The 24,328-nt window shown below is 36.6% G+C and overlaps 1 protein-coding gene across 2 annotated transcripts in view; it reads right to left on the bottom strand.

Annotated features, from left to right (window-relative positions):
- Positions 1 to 23,898, bottom strand: part of scml4 (Scm polycomb group protein like 4) — a 36,882-nt gene extending 12,984 nt beyond the window's left edge. The window contains exons 1-4 of one of the 2 annotated variants that reach the window (XM_055187114.2): positions 23,550 to 23,898; positions 15,234 to 15,474; positions 5,823 to 6,049; positions 4,201 to 4,327 (exon numbers count right to left, since the gene is read on the bottom strand). In XM_055187114.2, the coding sequence (XP_055043089.1) occupies positions 4,201 to 4,327; positions 5,823 to 6,049; positions 15,234 to 15,438 (559 nt within the window). In that variant the 5' untranslated portion in view covers positions 15,439 to 15,474; positions 23,550 to 23,898. Of the gene's footprint in view, positions 1 to 4,200; positions 4,328 to 5,822; positions 6,050 to 8,172; positions 8,420 to 15,233; positions 15,475 to 23,549 lie in introns of those variants that run through there. The other variant, XM_055187113.2, reaches the window with a different exon arrangement.
- Positions 23,899 to 24,328: the final 430 nt, after the last annotated feature.

The following is a 24,328-nucleotide window of genomic DNA, read 5'->3' as shown; positions in this document are numbered from 1 at the left end:
CTAAGATGATGATTGTGTGTCTGGCTGTGTGTGTATCTTCACTATGTATCCGCAGCTAGTGTTGACTACACGTTACAAAATACCATATACTTGAACTACAGACAGTACATCAATACATTTCTTATGGAATTATAATACAATTAAGCAACCAAATGGAGGGGTTTGTATGTGGGTCAATGACGTGACGTTAATTATTTTGTGTCTGTATGGTTCAATTAAATGTAAAAGGGTTAAATTTCAAAATAAATTTGCAGATTACTTACATACATTGGGCTCTATCTTACACCAGGCGCAATGCAGCGCAATGCGCGACGCAAGTGTCTTTCGCTAGTTTCCACCCTAATTTTCACGTTTAGCGCCGCGTTCTTTAAATAGCAAATGCATTTGCGCCCATGGGCGTTCTGGTCTGAAAACGAGGTGTGTTCAGGCGCATTGTTGGCGCGTTGCTATTTTGAGGCAACTAAAATAGACTACTCCATTGACCAACAAAAACCTGGTCTAAAGTCTAAAGTCAATGGCGCAATATGTTTTATGTTATTTAAAGAGCGCATAATATGCGCCTATAAACGGGAGGACAACGCGGGTTTGCTTATCACAAAGTACATGAATGCCCAGCAGCACAAAAATGCTTTTAAATATGAAAAATTAAAGGATTAAATGTAAAAGATTATTATTGAGTCTCTTGGACATAAATGAGGAATAATTATGAGACGTTAGAAGGCGCAAAGAGCTTCTTCACCTGCAGCCTGGTAAGTAAATAAATGCTTTGCTTTAAACAAATGAATCTGTTTTTAAATGTGTTTTTTAATGCTACCTCACGGATTTATTGTATAAGATGACTCTGTACCTGTGGATATGGTGAGATGAGAAACATTTTTAAGTAATGCTTAAAACAAACTCTTTGCTAAAAAAACGCTGTCCAAAGTGCTGAAACGTGCGGAGAGCCGTTTGTAAATTCTTTATCTCCTGCTTGTTACAAATAAAGTATTTTTAGAGTACAAACCTTATCTTACATACTTGTAAATTATTTTTTGATGATATTGGATAGCCATACATTTAAAGCAATTACAAGTCTGCTTTTTTACTTCCATGACTAAAAGAAAACGGTTTTTAAAGGTTTTAATAAAAAAATAACAATTTCAATACAAGTGAAAAACAACACAATTATTTAACATTAATCTTAAACTGGGGATCTTCTTCCTCCGCTTAGTTTTTCAGTTAAGTTCGTCATCTAAATAGGGATTAAACATAGCGCCAGCGCAACTTGCTTTTAAAGGGGATGAGAGCTGAGACTCTCATTGGTTTACTGCACGTTACGCCCAAAATACTCCCATTACAATAGGACCAACCCTTTTCGACCATGCGCTCGGCGCACAAACCATTTTTCCCGTCGTTAAATTAGCAAAAGTGGATTCGGACACGCCCATTTAGACGTTGCGCTGTGCGCTTTAGACAATGCGCTTAGATCGTTAAAATAGGGCCCATTATCTTTTTTGAGGACCAAGTCAAAAATTTCTGGTTTTATTTCTTTTTAAACAAAATTTTTGGGGGATAATTGCAAAACTGTCAATGTGGTGTAACCGGTCTGTGTCAATTGATGTTTTACATAAATATTTACATGATTTGTTAAAGATTATTTAGAAAACATAGCTACTTTCAGCATATGTCAGGACAAATATTACAAAAACGCATTAAAATTTACATTAAGAAATAACTAATAAAATTATACTTTTAAATTGTTTTATTTATTTATTTATTTTATTTTTTAAGATAATTAAGCTTTTTTAAGGTGAAAAAAATATACTTTTAAATTATTATTATTTTTTTATTTTTTTTAATGATAATTAAGCTTTTTCAAGGTGGAAAAAATATTTAATATTCTCATTCTTTGGCGCAATTAGCGGTTACACTATTTGACATTTTCAGGTCCATTCAGTCTTAACTTTTATAAAAATGGTGCAAATGTAATTTTTTATTGCATCAAATTAACATAAATACACTATGCCAGTGGCAAACTTTTTCAGCGCGTGGCCCCTCTTGCGTACGGTGCATTCCTTCGCGGACCCCCAAAGAAAATTTGTGACAAAAAACTGTTCTAAAACTCAACATTTTAATTTAAAAAAACATTAATTTATACAAAAAAGTAGTGATTTTGGTTAGTAGCCTTATTTTTTAGGTTCAATTACACAGAATTCATGATAAATTAATGTATTTCATAAAATGTCATAAAACTGGGGCCCCCCTGGCACCATCTCGCGCCCCCCAGTTTGAAAACCACTGCACTATGCTATGTGCATTGAAATAAACCTGATGCATGCTTTTAAAACAAGTTTTTTACAAAAATTTTAGAATTTCTCATCTTGCCAAACCTCTTTGAAAAAAAAGAACATAGAAAAGAAAAATCTCAAACAAATTTAGGTTCAGTTTTTAGTTGTTTTCTTAGACAGCAATATGAGAGTGCAAATTGAGATTTTTAAAGTCGCCATTTTTTATTTTTCTTCTGAGACGCCGGTTTTACAGACAATGCTTAAGGCTAGTCCTAGACTTGGTTGCACTGATGGATCTTAAAATATGCCAGTGCTATTGATTTGTCTCAATATACACACCAGCAGAGGCGTCATGCCCATTCAAACTCGGATTTTTGAGCCAAGTGGAGCTTGCATGCTACCTCAAAATCAATTTTCATCTGTTACTTTGTTTTATAGCAAATATGATCTGTTCATCACTTTTCTTAAATGTTCGCTGATTTAATCACGTGCTTCATTCTGGAATACAAACCCAAATGCATCAGCTACCGCAATGTTTAATTTACCCTAATTGTGTACAGAGATGATAGTTCAAAGTCCAAATCTTAATGTTTATATCTAGATTCACCCCTAGAGGGGGCCCATGTGCTCTAACTCTAAGGTCAAATATGATGCAAAAATGTATTTTTCTAATAATTTAATATAGATATGTTTTATAGGCTAGTTTTTTAAAATTGTATGCTCTCAATTCAATTAAGCAGGGTTAGCCCTGCTTTTGTAGGGTTAACCCGGCATTACGGTGCCAAATTCACACAGTGTGAAACAAAGCAGGGTTAGACTTTTATGACCCCAATTAATCACAGCTGAAGCAGATAATTAAGGTGTTCAGGGTTGCTTGATAAATACAGACAGGTGTGTGAGCAGGGTTTCAGACACCTGACCTAGGGTTTAGGAATGCAAGGTGTGAAACGTCATATTATGAATACCCAGGGTTATCTCTTAACCCCTGGATAAGTACGAACAGTGTGAAACGTGAAACAAATAACTCAGGATTCCATTAACCCGGGGTTTAGAATAACCCAAGTGAACTTTTTCCATTGTGATATACATGTGACGACTTGCCCCAAAGTCATTGAGACAACTAGCAGTAAACTGACATGTGTGCTAAGGTTGGCTAAATCTCAGGGTTAGCTCAAAATACACGTTACTGTCTCCTCTATTTTGTGCAAAATAATAATTTTTAACATTCATGCCTAACAAAGTTGTATTGCATAAAATGTAAGCCCCAAAATTTTACTTTTTAAGCCAAAAAATGAGAAGATCATCACACAAAGTGGCTATTTTATTTTTGAGACAGAGCCTCTAGTGTTGGGGTTATGAATTATTTATACAGCACTGCTTTCATATTGTTTGTAAACAATGGTTTTCATTTGTTTCTGGGTTTCTTCTCCTTAAAGATGTTAGAAAAACATCTGATTTTAATGAAACATAACTGTGACAGCTCTCCTTGTGTTATATAAAAGCAACCATTTGAGAAATAAGATTTTCCTTCTGGGTACTGCTGTCTGCAATAACAGATTTGCTCGTGATGTCATAAAAACAGAGACAATGGTCCTCTCACACCCCGTCAGAAACAAAAATTCCATCTTATTATCTTATAATAAGAGCATACCATAATTCAGATATATGGGTAGAAATATAACCCCCATTGGACAGTATAAAAGGAAATGAGATGCCATTGAGTCATAATGTGGCTCCTCAGAGGACAGTAATTCCTCCATCTCTTACATTTTATTGTTTATTTTATCATAGTTTCTGGGATTGGCATGGCAACACTTTAGATTGCAGATAGCGTGCGTGCGTGCGTGCGTGCGTGCGTGTGTGTGTGTGTGTGTGTGTGTGTGTGTGTGTGTGCGTGCGTGCGTGTGTGTGTGCGCGTGCGTGTGTGTGTTACCTGTAAGGACCTGTGGGGTGGCTGAATGGGGAACTGTGGCAGCGTCCTGTGGGATTGAACTCATGTCTGGCTCTGGTGTGCTGCTGGGAGGTGAGATGGCCAGGGGTGTCATCAAGCGCGACTTGAGCTATAATCGAAACCACATTTTCACATGTTTTTATTGTGTTATAAATATATTTTGTGAACATGCAATAAAATGGATGTTTAAAGGAGACATATCATGAAAATCTGACTTTTTCCATGTTTAAGTGCTATAATTGGGTCCCCAGTGCTTGTATCAACCTAGAAAATGTGAAAAAAGATCAACCCAATAACTTAGTTTTGGTAAACCATTCTCTGCAAGCATGTAAAAAATAGCTCATTGAAATTTGGCTCCCCTTGTGATGTCAGAAGGGGATAATACCGCCCCTTAATCTGCACTATCCAACCACGGCACCGTCATTTAGTGCAAAGATCAGATCATTTGCATTTTAAAGGACACACCCAAAAACGGCACATTTTTGCTCACACCTATAATGTGGCAATTTTGACGTTATAAAAAATATCTATATAAGTATTTTAAGCTAAAACTTCACATATGTACTCTGGGGACACCAAAGAATTATTGTTCATCTTAAAAAAAGTCTTGTGAAATGTCCCCTTTAATGTATGTTTGGATTTATTCATTATTGTAAATGGCGCAATAAACAGCAAGCTCTAAAAGTCTGAGACCATGAGAAAATCCATCATCCATTATTTGAACATGCTTGTCTTGGTTCCCAAACTTTTTCAGCCTGCGGCCCCCCTTGTGTACGGTGCATTCCTTTGCGGCCCCCCAAAGAAAATTTGTGACAAAAAACTGTTCTAAAACTCAACATTTTAATTAAAAAACATTAAATTATACAAATAAATAGTGCTTTTGGTTAGTAGCCTTATTTTTTTAGATTTAATTACACAGAATTCAGTATTTCATAAAACTGGGGCCCCCCTGGCACCATCTCGTGGCCCCCAGTTTGAAAACCACTGTTCTAAAGGGTCATACATGAGTGGCTGGAGCCTACAGTAAATACTTTGACATTTTTTACACAAAAATGTTAAATGTTAAAAAAGTCTTACACCATAATGAAAAATATAATATCGTAATTTTAATGCATTCCCAGACTTTTGCAACCCACTGCATATTACAACAGAACACAACTCTTACAGTCATTGGAGTGCTAAGTAAAGCCATAACCATTAAGTTTAGTTAAGCAATGATGCACTTGTGTCTGTCAACGGCTAAACTGTTAACATTCACATAAAGGACATGTTGCTCTTTAAATCAGCAACATTATGAGGCTCAGTCACCCACGCTAAAAATAACTCAGAAGCAGCAGACTGCAGAAACATCAGTCAAAGTGCAAAACACTCAATCCCCTCCTCTGCACCGTCAACATTAGACCTGTGCATTAACCTGCCCATATAGAGACGCCGAAAACTAAACAGTCACAAGTCCACAGTCTTTATGCATCACCTAACGACATTTCCATTTAGAAATTCGGCACACATATGCGTTCAACGTGTACAGAATGAACAGTAGTGACCTACAAATACACACTCATGGCTTAGATAAAAACAGACACGCAAACATTATATTTGCTGACCTTAAAACCAGGCTTCCTCCCTCTCTTCTTAGGCACTTTAATGGGTGGGAGGGATTCTGGGTAGTGACTCTGATATTCCGGGTGCCTTTTCAGAGGTGGCCGACCCCTTTTGCGGCCTGGAACTTTTCCAGTTGGGGGCGGGAGGAAGGAGGGGCTAATGACCCCAGGTGATTGCATCTCTCCGCCCCCTGACTGAATTGATGCGGCCGTAGGAATACTCATCAGACCTAAAAGAAACAAAAACAACACCGAAAGACATGCTTAGCAGTGTATTTACATGAATATTTCATTGTTTTTAATTCAATATTGCATTGCGTTGAAAAAAATATTTTGATGATGTGCTGGGGAAAGATTAATCGCAATTAATCGCATACAAAATAAAAGTGCTTTTTTGCATAATGTGTGTGTACTGTGTAATTATTATGTATATTTAACCACACAAATACATATATACATTTCAGAATTTTTTTATTTATATATATTTTTATTTATTTATACATCATATAGAATATATAAAGATATAAATAAATATATATACAAATGTAAATGTTTCTTAAATACATACTAATAATACTAATAATAAGCAATAAAATGACTGAAGTGTTCAAACATGCTAACTTAAAATATCCTTTTTATATAGAAAATAACCAAGACACAAAATCACATCATCTGCATCCACAGCGAAAACAATCAAAACATTTTTAGGTGTCAAAACAGAAAGCACAACAACCCAAACCAAACTCAAGACCACAGTCTGAACACAGCAACCTGTCGTGCAAACCAGCGGATGTTCCTGAAACATAACAGTGACCCATGCAAAGAAGATGAGGTACCTAATGCACCTAAACACTGTCTAACAATCAGTGCAAGTAATAAATAAAACAACATACACGCCGTCCATAATTACACTAAAATTAACTTATATTTGAGAAAACACTTGACAAACATACTCATGAATTGCCTAGTTGATTCAAGTGAAGAATAAAAGCTTAATAATGAAGGTGGCCTGCACAGTGCAGAGCATTGAGGAAGCAGACACTGAACCACATAAAAGCATCTTCTCTATCCTCCGCTCTACAACTCTTTCTCTCTCTCTCACTCATCCAGTCCCCCTCCCCCAACCCTAATTCACTCTCTCTCTCTCTCCCCTCCCCCTCCAGCGGTGGCGCCGGGCTTCAAGATCAGCGCCTGACAGACAGCTTTCCCAGTCTCCTCACTCGTTCCTCTACTTTAAACTATTCCTCCCAACTTTGTATCTCTGAACCTTTCAGGGTTAAATTAAGTCTTTAGGTTTCACTCATTGTAAGCATTGCTTTCTTGAACAATGTATATAAATTTAACATTTAATTAATGAATAATTTTATTAGTGTTTTTTCATTTTATATTAATATTTTACTAATACGGACCAAACATAAAATAAATGCTGTTTAATTATTATTATCATCTCAGTTTATACATTTTTTTAAAACAGTATTAAGATGGTTAAGTGTATCATGTATAATATTTAATATTTAATTCATTCATTATATTTTCTTTTTAAAGGGTCATGCCATGTGTGCAGTGTTTTCTGCAGAAATGCTCTCTTGCAAAAGTGTGCACAGACAATGGACAGTTTGCAGCACTGCTTTGCAAGAACAGATAATAAGGATGCAATGAACCATAAGCATACAATTACATATTAGTGAGAAAAAGCTCAGTTGTTTCAACCCTTTTTTGAGTAAATATGGACCAACTGAACCGTTGGGTTTAAATTAACTTGCTATGCTGTGTTGTTTTCTGGGTTAATTTGAAACCAACAGCTGGGTTTGCCTATATTTTACCCAACTATGGTTGAAACAAGCGAGCATTTTTACTGTGTTACAAATAACCATTTACAAGATTAAAAAAGTTACCAGCACAAAACATCGATCAATATGCCTGGTAACATTTTTAGGAATAGTTTGTTTCTTTACTGCACAAATCCAATATGTATCATTATGTTCCGATTCACTTTTTGAAACATACTCACTCACCTGCTCTCTCTCTCTCTCTCTCTCTCTCTCTCTCTCTCTCTCTCTCTATCTATCTATCTATCTCTCTCATGCAACAGCCAGGCCAGGCATAATTATATTAATGTTTTCTTCATCTGCGTCAAAGTCACACATTGTAATACTGATGACAGAAACAGGATGCCCGACAAAACGTGAGCCTGGCTGAGAGCGACACTGCAAATAGAGCGTCAAAAATAGCGCACCGTTTCTCATGCGTGCTCTCGTGTTTACGAGGAGGGTTGCATTGCGCGGCGTCTTATCTCAATCTTAAAGTGAAATCACAGACAAGCGGAACAAATATTTAATGCACCAACACTCACCGACCAACCGGAGCTGGAGCGGATTCCTTATCAGCAATGTCAAGATCGGGTAGAGGCGTCCGGTTAAATGCGCGCTAGCACGCTTCCGCGCCTCTATCGGTTTACAGACCGGCCTCGATAATCCTGCGCTTCTGAAAGCCCAGCCAGCGCGCGCGCTCCCGACACCATCGCGCGCTCCGCAGTCGCTACATCGGCCCCGTTCTGTCGTCATGGCAACTGGGCTCCTAACATCCTCCCTGTGCCATAGTTATATGCTGATGCGGAGCCTGCGGAATAATTTACACTACACCAGCCAAGATTCCCAAAAGCCAATGGATTGAAATGAATATATTCTTGATAGGCTAAGTCTTTTTCCGACTTTATGTTATTTTCGTTTTTTTATATTTATTAAAAACATTTGGGACATTAGATAATTTTAATTATTTTTAATATCTGCAGTCTGCATATTTTTTTTATTTTATAAGAATAAAAAAATCCTACAAAAGCTGTGTGTTTGGAGGAATTATTTAACCTTTGGGAACCTAAATTTGCCCGATTTTCGGTGTAGGTTTTGATATGCGTAATTAAAGCAACCAGTTGCCTGGGAGCTTATCATAAGTATTTCATAAATATAAACAAGTAAATTATCAATACATGCATCAAATAGGCTTTTGTTTGTCGGGATGAACCGTAATTCGTGTTTCTATTAAGTAAACGTTAATAAACAACATTACTGATTGTTTTGTCAGCTAGTCAAAAAATATTTTGCAACGTTTTGAGCAAATTTTGTAAATATCCAAGATGCTTTCATTACTCATACTCATTAAAAAATAATAAAATGATAAAAAATCCATTTGTTTGATCACAGACCTGGAAACTGTACCACACACAAGGGCTACTTGCTATAACGTGTTTTAACTAAGAATGTGTAAATTATAATAATTATTGAAAGACACAGTAATTTCTTCATCAATCTTATATTGTGAAATTATGTTTAATTATTATGCACAACCTAATACATTTTCTATCTTTACACCTTCATTCAGGCTAATTATTAAGTAATAACTGCATCATAATGTTACTAAATAATCCTAAATTACCAATATTAAAAACCATAACCTGCATGTAACCACACTGAAACCATTCTACATGCAAAGTAAAAATTCAGAGACCCATAATGTATGCAAGTGTAACAATCCCTCTAAATTAGTAAATGGGCTATTGTCTGACTGAATGTGACATGTATTTTATTAATCTCAAGTGCTTTGTTGCAAATCATAGAAGGTCCACTATATTTGAGTTTTGAAAGTGAATTACTCTAATATAAAAATGAATCACAAACTGTTTGATGCTGGCAGTTCTCTTCCATTTATAAAGATGTAACCATTTATAAAAATGTAAAACATGGGTCACACAGAACACAAAAAAACCCTACTGTATCTCCCACAATACAACACTATAAAATGAAACCAGGAAAAATATCGATCTCACTTATTGACACAAACACCAACATATTGTTATTATTTTGTGTTTTCATTTTGTAAATTTTATGTATTTTATACTGTGTTTATTGAATTTATTTTTTACAACCAGGTCGGCTGTTATACAATGTATAAAATAACTCCATTACTAATTAATAACCAGACCAAAATGAAGGCATGCTAGTTTACCCTTTTTTTCCGATTTGGCCATAACAGTTATTACTGGTTGCTTGGTCTTTGAAAGCGACAACTTCATTTAACCATTAATTTGAGGTGCAGTTGGGTGTGTAGACCCCACTACACACATCCAACCACCCACCACCCTTGTCCTGATTATTTAGAACTAAAAGGGATATAGTTGGATCTGGGGGATAATCCTAACACTCTACTCTCTGTCTGCTGACGTGGATCCTAACACTGTACAGAGGGAAAGAAGCCTCATCCCACCCAAATCGCCCCCCCCTACTCACCCATCCAATGGAACGCTGGGAATGTACAGCACTCCTTGAGTGTGCTGGGGAATGACGGGTGGAGGGGGTGAACCACACACGCTCACACTGCTGCATGCTGGCGAGTGTACAGACAGTGCAGTCATGTATCATCTGGCTTGCTCTAAGCAGTGTAATGTTAGATACACAAGTAAAAGATTCACTGCAGGAATCTGCAGCAACAGGAACGCAACAACACTATAAGAGCACACACTCCCAAAACTCCTTCACACGCACTGTCCACTAACCAGACATGTTCCTGGCCTCCCACATGGATACTTGCATGTGATAAACTGCTTCCAGGTCACCTGGAGGTCAAGCCAATTGTCTCTCAAGTGTCAGGCGCTGGCGGAAATGTTGTACTACCACATGCACGCACGCACACACGCACGTGCTCACGCACACACACACAAACGCATGTCAACACAGAAACCAACACAGAGATGGAACTAAGACTTGACTCAAGTTCATCATTTGCAGTGCAATAAAAATGAAATGAACATAACATATCCTTTAAATGACAAATCAATCTGATGTATTATAAAATATAGTCAGGAACTTTTTAAAAAGTGTAAAATGCAAAAGAAATTCAAAACATAATTTTAAACTTGCACATGTTTATTTAATCCTTTCAAACAAAGAGATGCATTCCTTCAATGAGACAGAAAATGAACAGACAAATGCCAGCACCAGCAAAGTGCAAACTGCAACAGACATACAAAAAAAATCAAATGGGTCATCAGACAGATCAATAATATACTGTGAGTTGCTATGACAACACTACTCGCCAAGTATTAATAATAGGGAAGAAAGAAAGAGACAAAGAAAGAAAAAAGAAAAAGATTTTACATTTGTAAACATTATGCTGGCACAGTTTTGGCTGCTATCACAGAAGTCACATCCGTTCCCTTATGGTTGTGAGACAGTGGTTTCTAGGGAGCTATTTGACAGACCACTAAGAGGAAGCAAACCACCAACACTGCGTTGAGCAAACTCGTGGAAACTGCTAGAAACCCAGCTAGCCTGACACAAAATGTACAAAACCAAATCCTCAACAGAGAAATAAACACTTTTAAAAAATAAAGAGAAGAATCACAGCTGTGCATACAGTAAGTATGAGAAAATAACCAGTTCTTTTCAATACCTTAAATGTTTCTCTTTGTTGAAATCTCAACTATTTATTGTAGTGTCCAGATTTGCAGAAACCAATGTCTGCAATCAAATGTAAGATAAGCATTCAATCCTTTCAGGAATACATTATACTACTCTGTCCACATTCATTTAGATCTTATTTGTGTCTATTTGTAGGAAACAATTTCAGGAGTCAACTTAAATTTAACATCACAGAGAGCTCAATAGTGTCTCCTGATGAAAAAGCAAACTCTGAGCAATAGGGTTTTTTTCTCTAGAGTAGACATTGAACTCTGTGAAATGTATTTCGACAGTCCATTTTATAGCCTGTCGCAGAGCTGGCCGCCATTCACCCGTCCAGCTGATGGCTATATTTAATTTCTAATTATGGCTGCATGCTGAAACCAATAAATCAAAAGTTAATTACAGTCATGGATTCATCTTTAGTGGCGACTCAATCATCTCAAACCCATTAACACTGCAGATGAGCGACAACTTGTGTGTGTGTGTGTGTGTGTGTGTGTGTGTGTGTGTGTGTGTGTGTGTGTGTGTGTGTGTGTGTGTGTGTGTGTGTGTGTGTGTGTCCAATGTATGTAAATGAGTGAGAAATTAGACAAAAGGCTAAGGTGTGGTACATAAACTTAAAGGGGCGGTTTCCAAGACAGGGTTTATCCTAGTCCTAGACTAAAATGCATGTTTGAGCGGGCTTAATATCAAAACACCTTGTACTAACATCTTTTAAGCCAAAGTCATAGGCCACCACCACCACTAATGTCTTCTTGTGACCTCTCATGGCACGAAACACATCTTGAGCTTTTTTGAGGAGACTGAAGTCCTGAAGTCATCCGATTAGAAATTAGGATTTAATTTCATTTAGGTTTAAAAGATCCTGCAGTTTTCTGCTATTGCTCAAGTGGAAGGGGAGTTTACTCTAAATACTTGACACTTCAGTATATACCTTTATACAGTTTTTAATACTACATACACATTTCCTGTTTTTTTTTGGTTGTATTTTAATAAAGAGACTGAGAAATAATCATATATCATCACTATAACATTGCAAAAACAGCTAATTAATGATGGCATGTGGCTTTAGACTTTTGCACAGTACTTTATATCATTGACATTGTTTTGTCCCAAGATGCACACCAGTATTGTGTTTTGTAAGGTATGTTTACTTAATGTCCTAATATAACCAAGTCCTAGTCCTGGAATAATCTAAACCCTCCCCAAGAAACTGCTTAATATAAATTCAAAATAATTCAGCAAAGAGAAATGTTTTATGTATATTGGTAAAACAATGTATTGCAAAGCCCCAGGATAATGAGAAAAGAACATAAGTTAAAATAAACAACCTTTTTTTATTACATTTTTATTACATTCTAAAAACAGTTTATGGTTTCCCAGACAGGGTTTAGCCAAATCCAGGACTAGCCTTAATTATATTAGGAACACCTCTTTAATTTCCCATTAATCCCATCTAATCAAGTTGGCAGTTGCTTCAGTGCATTTAGGGGTGTGGTCCTGGTCAAGACAATCTCCTGAACTCCAAACTGATGCAAAGTAGTGCAGCTACTAGTATTAAAGTAGGCGGTTTCGGACGCAGCGCTTATGTCAGAATGGGAAAGAAAGGTTATTTAAGCAGTTTTAAGTGTGTCATTGTTGTTGGTGCCAGACGGGCCGGTCTGAGTATTTCATAATCTGCTCAGTTACTGGAATTTTCATGCACAACCATTTCTAGGGTTTACAAAGAATGGTGTGAAAAGGGAAAAACATCCAGTATGCAGCAGTCCTGTGGGCGAAAATGCCTTGTTGATGCTAGAGGTCAGAGGAGAATGGGCCGACTGATTCAAGCTGATAGAAGAGCAACTTTGACTGAAATAACCACTCGTTACAACCGAGGTATGCAGCAAAGCATTTGTGAAGCCACAACACGCACAACCTTGAGGCGGATGGGCTACAACAGCAGAAGACCCCACCGGGTACCACTCATCTCCACTACAAATAGGAAAAAGAGGCTACAATTTGCATGAGCTAAACAAAATTGGACAGTGAAAGACTGGAAAATGTTGCCTGGTCTGATGAGTCTCGATTTCTGTTGAGACATTCAGATGGAAAAGGCAGAATTTGGCATAAACAAAATGAGAACATGGATCCATCATGCCTTGTTACCACTGTGCAGGTTGGTGGTGGTGGTGTAATGGTGTGGGGGATGTTTTCTTGGCACACTTTAGGCCCCTTAGTGCCTATCTGAGCATTGTTTCTGACCATGTCCATCCCTTTATGACCACCATGTACCCATCCTCTGATGGCTACTTCCAGCAGGATAATGCACCATGTCAAAAACCTCGAATCATTTCAAATTGGTTTCATGAACATGACAATGAGTTCCCTGTACTAAAATGGCCCCCACAGTCCAGCTATTTTTAAATTAAGGCAGCTCAAACATGTATTTAAGTCTGGGACTAAGATAAGACCTGTCCGGAAAACCGCCTCTATATTACAGTCTATATTACATTTAAGTTAAAAGTATAAATGAGATATTTACAGTAAACTGCTAAATTGCATTCACATTTGATCACACATCTTAAAGAATTTACATTGTGATAAACTACTTATGTCATATTGCTCTGACAACCGGTGCATGCTCTGAAAGCTTTTGCTGAACCGAACAGAGAAAGATCATTAATCTCTGACTCTGGTTTCAGAGTCACATAGCCGGAATAGCCTTTAGCTATCGACTGGAAATTATTCCTGAAACATTCACACTGATTGCACACATGCGTTAAATGCTTCCACGCAGACATCCACAAACTAACACCAAAATAACAAAAGAAGAAAGCAGGTCTTCTTTGCCAAGCCCTCCAGCCAACGCCTAGCATAAATTGATGTTACCCCTCACAAACAATAGCAAGAAGTTATTTACTTCATACATGGCAAGTTGCCATAGCAACAGACTGCAATAAGATCATGTGATAGAGAGAGGTAAAAAATACAAAAATGTGTGTACTCTATATGCTGTACTTAAATTGTCATTCACCATATACTAAAAAAGCAAGAAATTTAATAAAAATGAAAGATTTTTTTTCTTTCGCACACACATAAGGTTAGGGACTGCAATAATTAAAAATGAAACGCATTAATCTCCATTAATCTTATTGGAGCCGAGTAATCCAGACGCCCAGGGTCCTATGTAATGAAATGAGGGTCTCATCTTCATTCTGTCCAACTCTTATACTGTAGTTTTTCCTCAATTATTTTTTTTTCATATTACTCGTGTTCCTAATAACATGCTGCTTACCAAGCTGTACAACCATATAATACTTTATTTTTTGGGGTTTTTAATAAAATCCTAGGTACTATAAATGCAGATCTACCTAAAAGATGTGTTCAATGTGCCATGCACTGCAAAAAATTATTTTCAAGAAAAAAATTCTTAGTATTTTTGTCTTGTTTTCAGTAAAAATATCAAAAAATTCTTAAATTAAGATGCTTTTTCTTGATGAGCAAAACGACCCAAGAAAAAAATCTTGAACATTTTTCTTAAACACTAAATTCAGAAAATTCAAGAAAATTTTGCTTACCCCATTGGCAGATTTTTTTGCTTGTTTTATGCACAAAATCACTTAAATTTGATATTTTTGGTCTAAAAACTAGACTTATTTTCTTGGATCATTTTGCTCATCAAGAAAAAGCATCTTAATTTAAGAATTTATAGATATTTTTACTGAAAACAAGACAAAAATACTAAGAATTTAATTTCTTGAAAATCATTTTTGAAGTGTGTTATTGGAAAAAACTTTTAATATATCAAAGAATTGACCTTTTCAAATCCTAAGAAAGCAGCAAGAGGGATCAGGACATCTGTTTGATACTGTTTAACTACTGTTAGACACCTACACAAAAGTCTGATCGTTATTTAAACCAACACTGGGATCATATGCTCGTATACTCAGCCGCTATTGGTAATTAAAGATCTTACTTTGTGAACAAGTAGGAGGTGTCTTATCTCGTAACCTCTGCCCACTCCGCGCTTCCTTTTCGTCCAGGTCAACCAGTTGCCAAAGGCCCCTTCCCCGGTCGTCACGGCGATCAAGGCGAAGGCGGAGCCTGACACTCTGCACACCCAGGACGCTTGGTATCCAGGAGACAGTGGAATCCTCCAAATCCCGGCCACGCAGTCTCATTCCCACAGCAACTCACACATTGACCAAAACATTACACTTGGAGAAACAAACACAAATATTGAGAGACTTTAGACCAGGGTGAAACATAAACTCACATTGACTAATTATTATTCCACAAATTCTCACTGCCTTAAAAGGTTAAAATGCCGAAAGACTCAAGAGGATACAAAATGAACCGGTTTGTGAAAACACAGCAAAAGTCATTTTTTGTGATTTACTGTTTTCTACATAAAATCATCTTGTAAAGAATACGCTGTGAAAATACAAAAAATATATATTTAAAGGTGCAGTGTGTAATTTTTAGAATTTGACAGAAATGCAAAATAATATACAAAACTATATTATCAGGGGTGTATAATGACCATTCATAATGAACCGTTATGTGTTTATTACCTTAGAATGAGACCTTTTTATCTACATACACCGAGGGTCCCCTTACATGGATGCTACCATTTTGTGCCGCCATGTTTCTACAGAAGCCCTTAACGGACAAAGTGTTTTTACTAAGTTGTCTCCGACGATCGCATGTTTGTCCGGTGGCGGCTACCGTAGCTTCTCTGTGTTTCAAAAGCGAGGGGTGAGCAGTGGACTGAGCCATTGGTTGCAATTCGCAACCTCATCAATAGATGGCGCTAAAATTTACACACTGCACCTTTAATATTGACTGAGTTAGGTCATGTCAAAGACTCAAATCAATGATTGAAATCAAACTCATATGCTCCTAATCTTATATCTGATTTCACAGTCACGTAGGCCTATATCTAAAAATCGCAAACCCAGATATTCTAATTCTGTCATAATTTCCTTAATCTCATGTTGTTACAAACCTGTTTAAATGTCTTTGTTCTGATGAACACAAAGGAAGATATTTTGAGAAATGTTTGTAACCAAACCGATCATGAGCCCCATTCACTTCCATAGTAGGAAAAAAGGAATACTATGGAAGTGAATGGAGCTCATAAGGTTTGGTTACAAGCATTCCTAAAAATATCGTCCTTAGTGTTCAACAAAACAAAGACATTTATACAAGTTTGTAACAACAAAGTGAGAAAATTATGTTTTTTATGTAACAATAGTATATGCCCATGCTGAATAACTTTGAAATTATATAAGATTTGAGTTTACGCTATTTGATTTAAGGTCATGTGTCTGAAACAGATCTGCTACTTAGTTCTTCAATTATAAATTTGAAGGAACAAGTAAAAAGCAAGCATACAGTACAAGCAAAAAGATTTTTGCAATCCAATAACTGTCATTATATCCCTGCATTAAAGGTAATGATAATTGTATTATCCGATGTACTTTGCATTAAAGCTTTTTCTTTAATGGATCTGGAATCTGTTTTTATTGAGTGGTTTATATGTTGTGTATTGTCTGATTTTATATATTGCATTAAAGCACAATAATGATCAGACTCCTTGAACTTGAATATTAAATTCCATCAGCATTTAATACACACAATTCCACAGCCCTGCAATGTTTCGATTGACTCAGTTGCACGTTATTATTGTTACTGAGACATCTACCCTTAGAAAGACATAAAATGACACTTCTAAGACCAAGCCTTTTCAAACCGCTTGCTTAAACAGTGCACAGGCCTGCCTTTTGGCAAATTGAAACTATTTGGTGAACATAACATTGCCTCATTAATATTCATGGCCATGCTGATAAGGTCTGTGATGTGATAACTAAACTATTAGGCCACCACACAAGCAATTGTGGATTCCAACCCAGTACCAAATTACACATTTAGTTTCAAGGTAAATTTGTTGCCAACCACGTGCAAATTTGCATTGCCTTACACAGTCACATCTTTCCAAATTTGTTTCCAGTGCTTTCTGGTACTGTCAATATAGCAACGAGGCCAGTTGACGTGAATATAATTCAGAGGATGTACAAACCACGCAACCATCTTAAGATGAGAGCCTCACACTTAAATACCCATGACTTTCATTGGCAAAGAACCAAATGTACACAAACACACACACACACACACAGCTGACTCAAGCACAATGCTGCTGGTACAGAATTACAGAAATACCCCTATATAGAGAATAGTGGCCATGAAATTGTGGGCAATGCTCCATATGGTCCATTCTCTGGCACTTTCTGTACTGCGTCCATTATCCATATCCTTACCTCTTGCCAAGAATGTATTTAGTAAAGGTCTAATAATGATATCAAATCATTTTTAAATGCTAGCAAAGATATTGAGTAATGGAATACAACTAAAGGGCAGTCGTGGACTGCTGTAACAGTGCCTATATTAAACACAACAAATACTGTACAGCTTTAACTAAATACTACCTCTTTATCAACATAAATAAACTACAGTGTAAAGTAATATAAAGCTTGTTTCTTAATAGGACAGAATACCCTTACAAAAATTAAACATGGTTTTACTACAGTTAAAAAAAATGGTTACTGCAGTAAAACCATGGTAACCACAAAACCATGGTTTTCAAAAACCATGGTTAAACCATGGTTAGAGTAGTAAAACCATGGTTTTGCTTATAGTAATTAATACACGAAAAAAACTTGGTTACTACACTTTTACCACAATAAAACCATGCCAATGACGAGTATTTCCGGCTTTACGCAATACCGCTATTATGCACCAGGTGGCGCTCTTTCGCAACTTATAAAAACCCGGAAGTATCGCCCTAGGGCAGTGCTTCTCAAATTGTGGGGGGGACCCCCAGGGGTGCTCGAAGCGACACCAGGGGGGGGCGCGCGAGACCCCGGGGAAAATACTTTTTCAGGAAGTGATTTTTTTGCACCATCACTTAAAGACATTACACCCCAATCACGCTGATAAGCCGATTGTGTTTTTTATTATTATTTATTGATTATATTTAATTAAAATTTTCAGTATCAAATGGTCAAAAAATAATATACTTTAAATTAGGATTGATTTTTTTATTTCAGGCAAATTGATGCATTTCTGTTACAGACTAAAGAACAATGTTAATAAAGTTATTCTTTGTTGTAAGTTGATCGATATTTCTTTTTTGTGTTTTATTTTTGTGTTTTCTTAATGTTAATAAGGATACAATGTTTTGCAGATGTGTAATTTTATAGACAAATTATACTATTTACAGTTGCAGCGGAGAGTTGGGGGGCGCGAAATGTTTACCTCTTCCTGGGGGGGGGGGGGGGTGACAGAAAATAATTGAGAAGCACTGCCCTAGGGCAAGCAACTATACGTCCGTGTTTTGATCGTTGCTCTGAATCTGATCTCTATCAAAAGTCCTTCACAAAAAATGAATTATCAAAATTTGGTGTTTTTGAAGAAACCTACCCATATTTGAGAGGTGATAATAAGAGAAGTAATGAATGTAGGAAAAAACTTTGGTAACACAATAAAGGTGCACTAATAAGCATGAATGCATGCTTAACTAATGCACATAATACTGAATTAATGTATTACTAATGATTATCTAAGCTATTCATTAGCTATTCATTAATGATTGCCTCATTAGCAACTAATGAAGAGTCTGTCTGGTTAATATATTAGTTCATATATGAATTGTTATTAATTAAATATGTAATTATGGATTAATTCCATCATATCATTATGTTGTGACTTTACTTGTTGAGGTACATCATTATTAACTCGTTATTTAGTAATTCTATTAATTAACACACTAGTAATGCTGTAATTAATAATTATTAAGTATTTTAAAGGTGCAATGTTTAATTTTTAAAAGGATCTCTTGACAGGAATACTAAATAATATACAAAACTATATTATAAGGGGTGTATAAAGACATTTTAATAATGAACCATTATGTTTTTATTACCCTAGAATGCTGGCGCTGGCTGGCAATTTTTTTTAAACACTGGCGGGGAAAGAGTTAAACTAAAGTGGCTGAGTTGAAATGTCTTTTTTAAATTATTAGTGTAATAAAAGGATTACCCCAATACTGAAATCTGATTGGTCAAAAGCACTGATTTATTAACAATAAAACAGCTATGACCTCACCAGGCTACTATTTGTGTCACTGTTCAGCACCCAAAGCTGAATGCTGTTATTAGTGATGCATAACAATGTTCTGTTATTGTTTATACACGGTCAGACAAAATGGACAAAACCTTTACAAAGGTCCTAATATGTACCATTTAGGTACAGATATGTATACATTTGGTACTATCATTTTCTGCACCTATCATGAGGTGTCAATTTGCACTCTTTGGTACCAATATGCACCTCTGAGGTACTAATATGAACACTTTTTGTTGCAAATGTGTACTTTTTAAAAGGGTACTAACCCAGAGACAGCTAGGGACCATTTTTTTTACAATATTTCCCTAAAAGTCACACTCAACATGTTCTAATGGAAAGAAATAAAATGTAATAACATTTATATCCTGATGTGAAAAAGATACTCTGGCTGTGGCATGCTGAAAGTGGTCATGGCTAAAGAGCCTGCAGTTCTGCTTCATGCAACAGTAAAAGCTTACTGCTGTGACTATACACACAATATAGCACAGCATTGAGTAGCCTACCTTTATAAACCTAATGCCGGCCCCTCACTGTGCATAATAGAAAAATCTGCATTAATACACTAAACATTTTCTAAGTAAAACAGGTGACATCTGGCTAGTCTACCTCTGCTAAATATATGTAATTCACCCGAATCACCACTCAGAATCATATTGTGTGGGAATTTGAAAGCAATGACTTCTGAATGAGCCCACCGAGTTAAAAAAGATGCAAATTAGCTGACTGTGCCAAACAGAGCAGCTATTGTTAAGAAAAATTGCACTGGAGAATAGCTGATTTTATACCAGGAAAAATAAGTCAACTGGACAAAGCTCCTTCCTCTCATACTTCCTGCCTTTCAACATTCGGCCTAATTCAAGTGTCCTTTAAACCATTTTCATTCTTTAGAGGAAATCAAAGCATTAAGGGCAATCAAAAACATGACACACTACACAACTAACTGTGCAAACAGTCCATAATTTCTTAATCCAATGATGTAACTTCCAGAACAAAGGAAACCAAAATGTGTGCATATGTTTCTCTATAGTATGCATTCATGAAAACTATCATTACATGATGCATATTTGATATTTAATGGGGTTAAGATACAACGTGTGCCCCTTAATAAAAACATGGCGTACTTACTACAGAAACTGCATGAGTTTGGGCAAGAATTGCAGATTATAATAAAGTCTTGCATAGGGTAGATGTTTCTTTAATCTATAAGTGCATAGCAATTTGTGTAAGCAATCTTTTCCTTTTATCTAATAAGCTATTTATTGTTATTGAACACATAAAATCAATGCAGTAGTTTGTCTTAGTTTCCCTGGAGCTAAATTACAAAATGCTCAAAGTATAACAGTCGAACAAAACGTAGCAAAGAGTGACAGGTGAAATCCACAAGGTCATTTCACTCAGGGGCCGAAGTACTCACATATAATGAGTCATTCCTGTGCTGTTTAATGAGAGTAATGGGACCCAGTGATGATCAATCATATCGCACCCTGTCAGACTGATTACATCTGATACTTCCCCAGCCTGGCTTCAGTGGAGGGACTCCAACAATGAATCACCTCAAAAGAGAGCCATGTTTTACTGCTGCAACAATCAAACCCAAGCACTTTCTCTCTGTCTTTAAATATGGTATAATAAATTAAACCTAGATGGGCACTATGGAGATTTTCATGCACCCCTGTAATAATGTCTTGCCCTTCCACATAATCCTTTTAGTGAGGGCCACACTTGGCCGGTGCTTTATTAGCATTCATCCATATTTTATCATATTTATTCATATTTGCCCTTGTGCTCTGTAGACTCAGAAAGGCTTAGGCTCCTCATGAGAAATTACTTTAGATGGAAAATACTCAGAGACACATTTAGAATTTAAACTTTAAAATTAATTTGCGATTTGACACACACTTACATACAAAATGATCAATCTGAAATATTAAAATGCTAAATAACATTTAAAATGCAAAGCAGTCTAAATAAAGGGTACAATTAAGAATCTTAAAGAGAGGGCATTTATCTAAACGGGAGATAATGTTGCATTATAGAGCATGTGTTAACCCTGCGTGCTTAAACAGAATATAATTTCCTTTTGACTTCAAAATGTGTGATAAAACTATTATTGTCACTGGTTGCTGTAGTCAGCAGAAACCAACAAGATTGAATTTCCAAATTTTCCATCTGGATGTCATTCAGTTGACAGAAATTTAAATACATTTCCATTTAGCTTTACTGTATGTGTATCCACAATAGGAGATATATTTAAATACCTCGGTTTTAAAAAGGCCACCAAGCCATGGGGCGACAGGCAAGTGAAGATGCAATTTAAAGTGCCAAAAATCTAGGAAGTCTAACAATGGCAATACTGAATGTTGAGGAGGTGAGGTGGGAAACTCCAATATAAATAGTAGAGTTCATCCAAATGACCTTGAGGTTTATCTGAAATTGTACCCAGCTAAATCGCAATCGCATTCTCAAGAATCACTTCAGAAAATTGCCAAGCTCATATCAGCTTTTGGAAAAGCACTCTTGGCTACCACAAAAAAAGATTAGCCACTTCTGAGCCCATTATTCCACAATCATGTCTTATTTCAGGCCAATTTCCAGACCAGAAAAAAGTGTGAGGTTTAGAGGAGCGTGAGGCTCTCCACAATATCCTGCTGATATCTCTGATACACAAGGTCAACAGAAAATTTATTTATTTATCTATCTTGCAGAGGTATTTCCTCACATGGACCGTCCCATAAACTGTGATAGGCCTGGACGTCTTTTGCATGACCCTCAAGTGCTCTGTGACTGAAGCATGTTATTCTAACCTTGTAACCACACACACACACACACACACACACACACACACACACACACACACACACACACACACACTTCAGTGGCTTTTCTGGTTCAAATATAAAGACTGTGTGCATCCACTTATTCACCCTGACGCACAGCCTCAGGGTCTCTTACACACCACTGCGCTGTTTGTGTGTGTGTGTGTGTGTGTGTGTGTGTGTGTGTGTGTGTGTGTGTGTGTGTGTGTGTGTGTGTGTGTGTGTGTGTGTGTGTGTGTGTGTGTGTGTGTGTGTGTGTGTGTGTGTGTGTGTGTGTGTGTGTGTGTGTGTGTGTGTCAAAGGGCAAGAGAAACTTCACATGAGTATTTTAAGTGTACTTAACCTCTAAAGTTACACTTCTGAAAACATTAATGGAGTCGGATTAATAATTAGCCATCGCTGATATCGATTAGGCCTAGATATTAAGATTTCCCAGGTTCATCATATCAATAATACCAACAATAGTAACCAACACACACAGAAACAGAAACATATGGCTATTAAAATATATTAAACTTTTTTTTGGTGCGCAAAAAGTGTCAAACCATCTACACAATAAACTTATGATAACCTTACCTCTTTGTTATCATAAATCTTACTATCAGTGTTAGGTTGGCTAAACTGCAGGCCTGTAGGACTTTAGGGAAATCACCGGCAAAGGTGGGGCAGGTAAAAATCTCCCACTGGAGCATAACACCTATAACCAGGTAAACAACACTATAATACTCACACTTGTAAAATAAAGGTGTTAAATAGGGTTCTTCATAGTGATGCCATAGAAGAACCATTTTTGGTTCCACAAAGAACCTTTTAGAGAACCATTTCTTACCATTTTTCTAATATAATGATTATTTTGTGCAACAGAAATGTTAAAGATTCTTTATAGGCAAAAACCTCTTGAAAACTTTTATTTTTCCCACACAATGTGTATTACTAAAGTCTACTGATGTTACATAGAGAGTTTGAAATGATTCACACATGTGCTTAAAATTATTTTTTTGTAAATAAAGAGCGTTAAACCAATAAGAGTTATTATATAAGAACAAACCCGACATATAGGCTAATGTATTTAAATGACTCATTAAGTGTGAAGAAGAGCAGGCGAGAACGATTGCTGAACATCCATTTGATCGTATAATAAATTGACATATAAACAAGTTATTACAGTCATTTTAGCTTATAATGTCGGTTTAACACAAAACAAACGTTGTTGTGGCCATTTCGCTTCTGCTTAAATAAACGTGCGTTTCCAAACGACTCCATATGGAAAAATCATCAAAATGAATTACCTCTGCGTTTGTAGGTGCCTGCGACTGTTATTCGGTCTTACAGAACAATTTTCCCCAAAAGCGGCAGCTGGACTGCGGGCTCGATTTTCTTTCCCTGCCGCCGGTGCAGAAGTGAAGTCGCGCGAGGACCGTGGCCCGGCTTCCCGGAGCAAAAATACAGCCGGTTTTACGCGCACACAGACACGGTGCCAAACTGATCCGCACCCCGGGGATCTCATTAAATGACAAGACACGGGGGCGTATGGCGAAGCGCTTGTGAATTCAACCAGGTATGCAAAACGATGTGGAGTAAAAACACCCACACAGGATATCCGACTGTATCCCAAAAAAATCTTTAACCCTGTGTATATGCGTATAGCCTATGTGCAGATGAAAATATCTCTTGGACCAGTTGGTTAAATATCCCAAATTAACGTTAGGAAACGTTTGAGAATTCAGATATGGAGCTATTATAAATACATTATTGTCTGCTGTCTGTTTGGTTTTTAATAATAATTCACTGCGCGACGTTTTATTGAGCGTTGTTTTACGTTGACTCATAAGTAAAACGCAGAAGATCCGTCGTAATTTATTAAAATATGTGTTGCGTCAAACGACTGTCATTTTCTCCAGAAGAAACATCAACAAGATGCCCGTTAAATGAAACAAATCCCCCAAAATAGATTTGTTTCGTTTTTTAAAGACTGGCTGAGCACATCGATATGAAGTTAAATGTAAATATTTTCATAACTTACAGAAGGCTGAATCAATATGAAGCCAATGTGCTGTTTCTCTGCTGC

Source organism: Misgurnus anguillicaudatus, chromosome 18 (genome assembly GCF_027580225.2).
Source record: "Misgurnus anguillicaudatus chromosome 18, ASM2758022v2, whole genome shotgun sequence".
Classification (NCBI taxonomy): domain Eukaryota; kingdom Metazoa; phylum Chordata; class Actinopteri; order Cypriniformes; family Cobitidae; genus Misgurnus; species Misgurnus anguillicaudatus.
The sequence above is the reverse complement of the archived record's forward strand: the minus strand, read 5'-3'. Positions and strand labels throughout refer to the sequence as shown.